This window comes from Schistocerca nitens, chromosome 6, assembly GCF_023898315.1.
Source record: "Schistocerca nitens isolate TAMUIC-IGC-003100 chromosome 6, iqSchNite1.1, whole genome shotgun sequence".
Lineage (NCBI taxonomy): Eukaryota > Metazoa > Arthropoda > Insecta > Orthoptera > Acrididae > Schistocerca > Schistocerca nitens.
In genome coordinates, this window is record NC_064619.1 from 452495131 (window position 1) to 452505721 (window position 10591).

A 10591-nucleotide genomic window follows, 5' to 3' on the forward strand; every position below is an offset into this window, starting at 1 on the left:
TCGTCTCTTTGCTGTTTACCGTTTCGAATTAGTTCAGTGTTGCGCCTGTTGTTGGTAGTATTATACTTATTGTGTAAAGCGTTGTTATGGTTACGATGCCACGTTTTAGTAACCGTGTATATAAGAAGAGGAAGAACGTAGGGAAAAGAAAATTAACACTAATACCAAGTTGCGATACTACAATTACTGAAACAGTGCGTTCTTTTGCTAAGCAACACATGGCTGGCCATAGCCCTGTGACATCTTCTAGCAAGAAGCTGACTGGTGGAAGGGACAGATTTTTTGAATATGTTAGTGACAGTGATGATATCAACGAAGTACTGAATATTGGATTATTATCTTCTGTGCTGAAAGAAAGTGTTCTGTGCAAAATGTGTTCAAGTGTAGGAGTGGGACTAGAGATAACAAAGCACTTTGGTTTAGCTTGTGAGATGAAGATAATCTGTGCATGTTGCAAGTATCAAGTGACTTTCTACAATTCACATGCCAGTCTCTTTGGTGAAAATGGACGATCTAGAGATTTTGATGTGAATGTTCGACTTGTGTATGGTCTTCGATCCATTGGAAAAGGGTCTACTGCTGGTAAACTGTTTTGTGGTATTATGAACTTGCCATCGCCTCCAAGCAAATTTGGGTACTACTGTGAACTGGTAGGATCCTCTGTTGAAGATGTGGCTTTGAAAACCATGAAGGAAGCAGTGGAGGAGTCTGTAGAAATGAACGATGGTTCTAGGGATTTGGTAGTGGCATTAGATGGTTCCTGGCAAAAGAGGGATCATAAATCGCTGAATGGGGTTGTAACTGCTATGTGTGGTGATAATGCAAAAGTGGTAGATGTTGCAATATTATCAAAACATTGTAGGTGCAAAAATAAAATCAAAGGAGAGCACAGTGGAACCTGTGAGGCAAATTTTAGTGGATCAAGTGGAGCAATGGAAGTGGATGGAGTGAAACAAATTTTTGAACGTTCAGTTCCCAGATACAACATTAGGTACAAATACTACCTTGGGGATGGTGACTCCAAAGGTTTCAAGACTATAGAGGAACTGAAACCATATGGAAATGAATTTGTAGTTGAAAAGTTGGAATGCATTGGGCATGTGCAAAAGCGTATGGATGCACGGCTTCGAAGGCTCAAACAAACTTTGGGTTCAAGTAAGCTCAGTGATGGAAAGACAATAGGAGGGAGAGGCAGGCTTACTGATGAGGTGATTGAACGTCTACAGAGATACTATGGGTATGCTATAAGGCAAAATACTAGTAATGTTAGTGACATGCGAAAAGCAGTGTGGGCATTGTTCCTTCATACTGCCTCTTAAAATGAATAGCCTCAACACAGCCTGTGCCAAAAAGATTCTTGGTGCAAATATAATGAAAAAAAGGACTATGATCACAAACATGGTTTGCCAGCAGCTGTGATAAAAGCAATAAAACCAATTTTTCATGACTTAGCACAGCCAGAATTGTTACACAAATGTCTACATGGAAAGACGCAGAATCCTAATGAGAGCGTAAACAATTTGATTTGGAAAGTGATTCCTAAAAGGGTGTTTGTAAGCATAAAAACACTGCACTTTGGCATTTATGATGCAATAGCGACCTACAACCAAGGGAACAGTGTGAAGTGTGAAGTTCTGAAGGCATAAGGATTTACAGCTGGGGTGAGCACTGTACGAGCATACTATGGGTATGCTATAAGGCAAAATACTAGTAATGTTAGTGACATGCGAAAAGCAGTGTGGGCATTGTTCCTTCATACTGCCTCTTAAAATGAATAGCCTCAACACAGCCTGTGCCAAAAAGATTCTTGGTGCAAATATAATGAAAAAAAGGACTATGATCACAAACATGGTTTGCCAGCAGCTGTGATAAAAGCAATAAAACCAATTTTTCATGACTTAGCACAGCCAGAATTGTTACACAAATGTCTACATGGAAAGACGCAGAATCATAATGAGAGCGTAAACAATTTGATTTGGAAAGTGATTCCTAAAAGGGTGTTTGTAAGCATAAAAACACTGCACTTTGGCATTTATGATGCAATAGCGACCTACAACCAAGGGAACAGTGTGAAGTGTGAAGTTCTGAAGGCATAAGGATTTACAGCTGGGGTGAGCACTGTACGAGCACTAAGAAATATTGACAGAGAAAGGAAAAGAGGAGCAGAAAGAAGAGAAAGGCATATGAAGTATGATGGAACAACAGGCCAGAAAAGAAGACAGAAGAGGAAACTTTTGGAGGATGAAGAAGACCCTGATAATCCATCCTATAGTCCAGGAATGTATTGAGAAACTTTGATAGCCATTTCCCGTAAATTAGAATTTTTCGAATATAAGGAACATTTTCTCAAAATCCACTCAAGCTAGAGAGATGAAATTTTTATACAGCACTCCTAGTGGTCAAACTTACATTGTAACACAGCCATTTGGCAATATGTTCAGTAGTTTCATTTCAGCTTAATTATAAAGCAATTATTTGTAAAAAAATTGGGTCATTAATAAAAAAAATAATTGGAATGAAACTAGAAAAGATACTCCAAAATTCATCTGTCATAACTGCAATACTAAACCACTCTATATGTAAAAAAAAATTCAAATTCTTCTATTTGGTAGTTTATTCATAAATGTTCCTCAAACTTAGTGATTTTAACATGGGCAGCATAGGCACCTCCGGCTCCCCTTAAGCAGTGTGATTAATCAATGTGATTGAAGCACCACTATATAACTGAAATGGTACAGTTTGATTGCAGATCTGTAAAGATATGAATAGTATATGGTTTGTTCTGTGAATATGGCTGTCATTCATGACTTTCAGAAGAATCTATTGTGTGAGAGACAGAGCCTTTCACTTTTTGTGCATGCGCGGAGACTTGGTTAATTGGCTTGCAGCTGTCGTCAGCATGAGCTATGCGGGGGGTGACTGTGTAGAACTAGTTGCGGTGAGTGTTTTGCCAACAGGCACAAATTCTGCAGCCTATTATACTTCCTACCTTTGGTTACATAATTGAGACAAGGATTGTGACACTTAAGAATCTCAACACGTATTCTGTGGTCCACAAGATTCTGAATAACGGCATCATGAAGCATTTCATCTTGAAAAGAAGCTCCACAAGTGCAGTTGAATGTACTGTTTCTAGTCATGCCCTGGGGGTTCAGCGATCCATTTCTTTGTAAGACTGTTTACTATGATGATGTGTTTCAAAAAGTTTGGAACATACAGCAGCTGCTTGAATCTGAACTTCAAAAAGTTCTTATACTTTCCAAACGAATTCCTCACAGGGTAGCGTTTGAGCTTCTTTTAGTATGCCTGTCAGCGGATGTAGAGATGCGTGCAGATGAGCAGGCTTAGTTATCAAAACGGAACAGTACAGAATGCTGTTACAGAGGGAGCACGTGAAGCATGGCATGGGGAGAGACACTTGGGTGTTTAGTTGTTGGCGGTGATAAGTCTTTCCCGGCAGTTCTTATGCTGATTTCAGCTATCTCAGACCAGTCCCTCTCCTCCCCCTGAGATTGCCTTTTTCGATCCTTCTAAAGCCAAAGTCACTAAGAGTGCTGACTCACATGAACTTATGGGAGTGGTGTGGGACATACTTTTTGCAGTTGGCAGATGGCAAAGTTAGATGTGCTTTGTAGTGATCTAATAGTGCACCATTTGGTGAGCTCAGTGTCCTTACCTTCCACTTGAATGCTGTGTGTTGATGCCATTGACGATTAGAGTGCAGAGGTTTCACAGCACTGCCTGTCGTTGCCCACGCCAAGCTTGGTGAGTACCTGTTAATCAAAATGTCGTAATCCGCACTCAGAACCTTTGTCAGGTTCTTTGTCACTTTCCTTTTGTACCTATTCCCACTCAATGGGCACACCGGTGTTTGTGTCCTGATTGTCATTTAGCGCATTTTCTACAGGAATGCCGACTTTTTGTGAGGTCTGCTGCAAAATATGTCATTTTGCAACAGTTTTGTGACAGCAAGCTGTGGGACAGATGTCAAAGTCTCCAGTGTTTCCCCTGGACTCGGAGGCCGTCTCAGATCCCCCTAAGCATTGCTACAGCATATTGTGCTGTCATTGGTAGTGGATAGTCGACTGTTTGGCAGGTTAACACAGCAGCAAAGGTCAGCCTTATTAACATAGATACGTACACACTCTTGGGCTGCCCTGTGCTGCGGCAGCCACTACATCAAGTTGTGTCTTACAGTGAACAGTGAATTCCTTTGAGGTAGCGGTTCTGCAACTTTGCTTGTTATAAAAATGTGGAATGGCAACTTATATTGTTAGCAGTAAATTCACAGTTTGGGCAAAATTTTTTTCAGTTAGACCCTTTTCCATTTTGGCTTCAGGGTAGTTGATAAAAGTCTCAGTGGTCCCCTTTTCAGATTTGGATTCCATGGTATTGTCTTAAGACCTGCTGTTTGTGAATGCCGTGGCTTGGGCAGAAAATTTCGAGACAGACATCTCACTTAAGTAATTGTTGATACCTAACTTTTGTTGTCCCTGCCCTATACCCTTTGCCGTTTGTGACAGTCAAGACTGAGTCGCAGCATTGGCAGGACCTCAGTGTTGTTTCTCCTATTTTATCGTGTCAGTGGGCTTCTCCTATTTTGTTGAGTTGGTGGGCCACCCATTTAATGGTGATCCAGAAACCAGACAGCATCGTGCAATTTTTAGATGATTTTAAACAGTCAGCCAGCCAGCTCACATTGTGTTGCAGATTCATATCAAGTTCTGTGGCCAGAGGAGTTGCTAGCAAAATTGTAAGGAGGTCAGTATTGTTCACACATCAACTTGGGCGATGCATATCTGTGGCTGCTGTTTGAAGCATCTTCTTGGAATTTCTTTGTGCACAACACTTGCTTTGAGCTTTACCACTCAAATTCTTGTCTTTTGGAATCTCATCTGTGCTGGGAATTTATCAACAATACTTCGAGGAGTTGATTCAGGACATTCCCTGTTGTGTAAACTACCACATCATCTGAGCATCAGTCTATACACGAGAGGAGCATTTCTGAAATCTTCAGGCAGTTTTCCAATACCTTCTGGAAAATGGCCTTTGTTGCAAGCTGGTGCGTTGTTTGGATCATGTGCTTGATGCCCTTCCACAAAGTTCATGTGGTCTGGATTGGCAACAGGAATTTCAGTCTCTCAAGCTGTTTGTATTCTGCTTTCTGTTTGGCTTCTTTTATGCCAGGTAAACTGTTGATGAATCACAGTCTGGTGTTGATGTGGTTCTGTCCCTTCGGAAGTCAGGTGGCACCAAGCAGCCCATCACTCAAGCATTTAAGATACTTTTTGCGGTGCAACATAACTACTCACAAATGGAAAAGGAGGTGCTAGCATGGAGCGTAGTTGTTATTCATCAACGACGACAATACCCTAGTTTCCTTATTCAGCTACTGCTGTGGGTTACTGGATTGGACTGCCCACTGGTCGCAGAGGTAAGTTGCAATTCTCTTTCTCAGCAATTACTGTTGTGGGTTGGCCCCATTCGGAGTTAAATTGACAGAAGGCTCTAGTTCTTGGTTTGGATGGTACCTTTCAGCAAACATTGCTTGGTTTTTCCTTTGATTGTGCTGGAGGTTGTAGCTGCCACTGCTGCAGAAAACCATTTCCACTGTCCAGACACGTTGGCCTGAGTGCACTCCTTCGGTAGCAGATTCTGTGTGGTGTACATGTTTTTCTGCTAGGGGATTGGTTCCTAGTTGTCCAGGAGGTCCTCGTGCTTGCCACAGACGAGCAAAGTTGTTGAGTGGTCATCTATCCAGTGTTGCATCCTTGGAAACTCCAGTTGCTGCATGCATTACACTGGGGTGTGTAAGACTTTGCCGCATGTCACATTTGCAGTTTTGTATTGAAGCAGTGCACAGAGATGGTCAATATAGGTAAAGATTTCTTTGTAAAGGCAAAGCAGGAAAAGGAATTGAGTTTTATTGAGAATGCTAAGCAAGCCAGAAGCACTGATGAATTACTGTACATCCAAATCTTCATCATCTGTGGTGATATTTTGGAAAGTGTTCTCCAATTCACAGTATTTAAGATGTATTGTATGAACAGCTCGTGAATTAAAATTGTGGTTTGTAGTACATGTTCGAGGGAATCGGAGTCTTTTATTTTTTAAGGCCGCATTCTACAGAAGCATCAAAACCAACTGACAGTGAATGCTTGGGAGCCCTGTGTGCAAGCGACAATCTCCAGCTACAATGTGGCCACTAGAGCTGACCAGCTGTTACTATAAAACAGTGTCCTTAAACTGCAGAATGCTGTAGCCCAAGAGTAAGGCAACAAAATTAGCTTTACTTACGAAAATGAGATGGTATAGGAATGCTGTGCATGACGTTCATGAGGGGAGGTATCTTCATGGAGAATTTCATATTTGTATCATCAACTACAGAGATCACCATACAAATTGTTCGAATATACAAGAATGAGCAGAGATGTTAGATTGTCTGTCTCATCAATAAAGCTGCTACCCCACCCGCTGTATTCACCAGACTAGGCCCCTTCAGACTACCATTTGTTTTCATCAATGGGACATGTATTGGCTGAGGAACACTTTGATTCCTACGAAGAAGTCGAAAATTGGCTGTCTGATTGGTTTGCTTCAAAAGATGAACATTTCTATTGGCGTGGTGTCCACAAATTGCCAGGAAGGTGGTCAAAATGTATAGAAAGCCATGGTCATACTTTGAATAAAATGTTTTTACTTTTCAGTTCAAAATTAGTGTTTCATTTCCACAAAAAAAAAGCATGCCCATTTCATACTAGTACACCTGGTACTGTTGCTCGTCCACCTCTGGAATGCCTTTTTACCAACTGTCCATGAGCCACGATGCCATTTTGGATCTGTGTAGTGTGTGTGTGTGTGTGTGCTGAAGTCACTCGTTGTGGAGCCAGTACAACCCCAAATCCAGGGTTTTAACTGTCTGCTGTCCTGGTTGCTGGAGAGATGCAGAGTGGTTTTAGATTTGGTATTGTGTAGGAGAGATAGCATTCCTGCTTCTGTTTTTAATGTGATATTCTCTGATGATGTTTTATCTGAGTACCACGACCATGTAGCTGTTTTTACGGGTAGGTCTAAGCAGGGGGACCCTAGTGGTTGCTCTGTTGTTTTCCCGGATCATGTCCTCAAGGTCAGACTGCCTTCAGAATTTACCGTCTTCGACGCAGAATTATATGCGATCTCGTGAGCACTGGAGCAGATGAGACGTTCTCCCAGTTTTAGATTTCTCGTCTGCTCAGATTCTCTGAGCGCACTGTACTCTCTCCAACGTTTGTACCCAGCAGATACAGTAATCCCTAATATACAGCATGTCCTCCTACAGCTACGACGACTGGGGAAGGAGGTGTCTTTCTGCTGGGTACCTGGGCACATTGGAATTGCGGGGAATGAAAGGGCGGGTCGAGCAGCCAAGGAGGCATGTCGCGTCCTATGGTATTTCGGTGTGCTATCCCCCTGCATGCTATCACCTTGCTGTTGAGGAACAAAGTCGTGTGTCGATGGAAAGACAAGTGGCTGACAGTGATAGATAACAAGCTCCGTGTCATCAAGCCCTCAACTCGGCCGTGGAGTACTTCCTTCCAGCCACGCTGGTGAGACAAGGTCCTTCTTACTTGTCTTTGCATAGGCTACAGCCCTATGACACGTGGATCTGCTGTCTATTTTACGTAATTATTAAACGAATGTGGTTAGAATTTTAAAGTTTTGTGAAATGTCCAACATGTTAAACAAGATTTTAGGGAGATGTTCTTAATGTGTCAAAGGGTGGCTGGCTCACCCTCGTTTTTTGTAAGTGGTCAGCCAGTCGCATATCCCTGTGCTTTTCTTTTAGTTCTTCTGTGTTTTGTTTTCTCTGTGTTTTAATTTCTTGATTAGCTCTCTTCCCTCCTAATTGGGTTTAGTGCATGTGATACAGAGTGACTGTGTGGTCATTTCGAGTGCATGCATGTACAAATCTTTTAGTTCATCTCCACATTTGTTTTTCATAAGTGTAAGGGTACTGATTACCTCGCCATTGGACACACACACACACGCACACACACAGTCTCTCTCTCTCTCTCTCTCTCTCTCTCTCTCTCTCTCTCTCTCCACAAACCCTTGTGCAAAGTCTATTGGAGCATCTGCCGTTGACAGAAGTACAGTTAGTTGCTGGGCATCTAGGATGAGGTCATCAGAAGGCGGTTCAGTGGAGCTGCCCGATTTGCAGCGGTCAGGGAGACTGTCCACAGCTGTCACACCTGACCCAGCCCCCTTGGACTTCCACATGTGTGGGCCATTAAAGGATGCAATTCATGGAAAACATTTTGAGGACGTTGAGGAGGCGATTCACACAGTGAAGCACTGGCTCCACCACCAAGACAAGGATTGGTACCGACAGGGCATACATGCCCCTTTTTCGCACTGGAGGAAGGCCGTAGAATGGGATTGAGATTATGTGAAACAATAGGGTGTGTAGATAAAACACCATTCTTTGATGTGCGTAATTCCCGTTATGTTCAATAAAGAATTGTTGAAGGAAAAAAAATGTGGTGCATTACTGTCTGGGCAACCCTAGTACATCATCAGTGCTCATATTAGATGCTATAAAGCTTGACGCTATAAAGCTCGAAAGCTTGTGGGATTATGGAAATCCAACCTATCATTTCTTGGTTTCCAGTAAAATTGAGCAGGTAATTTATAGGGCCCAAAAACATTCCTCCTGGTAACTCTGACAGATGTTATCTTTTGATTCTCTGATAGCTATGTTAATCAGATCAGACTCAGATAAACATGTAATTATTGCCCCAGTTAAAATCCAAAATGGATAATTGCTCCTATGAGCACTCACCCTTTCAGGTTTGGAACATGGACTCCATCTCAAGATCATACTGTCATACTAAAACAGAGGGAGATTATACTTGAAAGATTGTTGTCCTGTAATACAACTATTATTTACGTACAACAGAATTTAATGGTGCAGAGTTTCACTACTTTGTATTAACTTTTGACATGAAAAAATGGAAAATGTTGTGTGAAACTTATTTTGTGGTTAAACCATTATAGGTAACACACAGGAAACTTAAATAGTTAAATGCTATTAAAATATGTTCGTGCAATACATAAAATTTATATTATACTTTACGTAAATATATACACATCAGTTTGCGATTCTTAAATGTTATGTATTTTTTTGTCCACAGTGGTTTATATGAACACACATCTGCCAATAGAAAAGAAATTACAAGAACATTTGGCTCAGTCAAATGATATAAAAGGATTCTTGGTGTGTGTCCGAAATCAATTCAAACGTCACAGAGATAGGAAACATTAAGAAAAACGCCAAATGCTAGTGAAGCAATTTTCTAGTTAAACCATTGTAGGTAACCTGACTATTAAAATATATTTTTTATTACATCTTACAGAAATATATACATATGTATATGCGCACGCGCGTGCCCGGGCACACACACACACACACACACACACACACACACACACACACACACACACACACCTATGATCCTACACTTGGCTCAGTCAAAAGATATACAATGATTCTCTGCCCTAATTACATTTTCACATTAAGCTTGAGCACTTGTGTAGGGCTTTTTGTACATCAGTAAAGATGCAAATAAAAACATTCCTGCTTCACGTGAATTCTTGGGTTTATTAGAAAGTCACATAAAAATACTGAAAACTGAATATTATATATTATGCTATACAACCACCGAACCCCCTGCGATAGTAATATATCATGACTGAGTCAAAACTGAGACAGAGGTAATAAGCTGTGTGGTTACAGCAGCCATCCTATTTATAATCTTTAAATATGAGTTTAATGACAATGAATTTTATGCTGTTGTAAATTTTAATTTTACAATCATTATATAAGACTAGAGATTCAATTATGTTTATTAAATTCACTGACTTATAATTATTTTACAAAATTTATTTGCAAAACTAATGTGCAATCATTTTCATATTATATACATACTGTTTGTCTTTGTTATTTCTTTCTTATCTTAGTTTACAAAATGCTTTCAAGTAGAAAGTAATAATTATTTATTACATGCAATCATTTTAACTCTGTTTTATATCACTTGACACATTTTCATTTGATAAATAAAACTTTCACATGGTGCAAAACAATGAAGTACCTACCAGCTGCATTATTATTATTATTATTATTAATATTAATATTATCATCATATATATTGATTATAAATTACATAATGACTGATATTTTAAGTCAGGACAAAACAAAATACAGTAGGCTTGCAATAATCTGACATTTGACAGTCTGATGTGCTCGGTAGTCCAATGCTACACGTTGGAGCTGGGCACTGCGCTTGCTCCATACACAGACAGGCACACATTTATCACGACAGTCACCTCCTCCCATCTGCCCCATGCCTCACACCAATGCAAATGTGCTATTGAGAGTGGTCCTTTCATGTTGTTAGTGTGTTTAAATTCTGCTATGTGGCTTAATTGTCCTGTTTTAATTTTTGCGTTGAAAAGAGTTGTGTGATTACAAGCACAAGTGGAAATGCTAAACATAAGCATAAAACTTTAACTCTTACTGATAAATAGGAACTTATTAAAAGCTATGACCATG

The 10591-nt window shown here is 40.4% G+C and overlaps 1 protein-coding gene across 2 annotated transcripts in view; it reads left to right on the plus strand.

Moving 5' to 3' along the window:
- The window catches only part of LOC126262444 (uncharacterized), a 46661-nt gene extending 36582 nt beyond the window's left edge, over positions 1-10079 (plus strand). The window contains exon 4 of one of the 2 annotated variants that reach the window (XM_049959096.1): positions 9174-10079. In XM_049959096.1, the coding sequence (XP_049815053.1) occupies positions 9174-9304 (131 nt within the window). In that variant the 3' untranslated portion in view covers positions 9305-10079. The remainder of the gene's footprint in view (positions 1-9173) is intronic. The other variant, XM_049959095.1, reaches the window with a different exon arrangement.
- Positions 10080-10591: the final 512 nt, after the last annotated feature.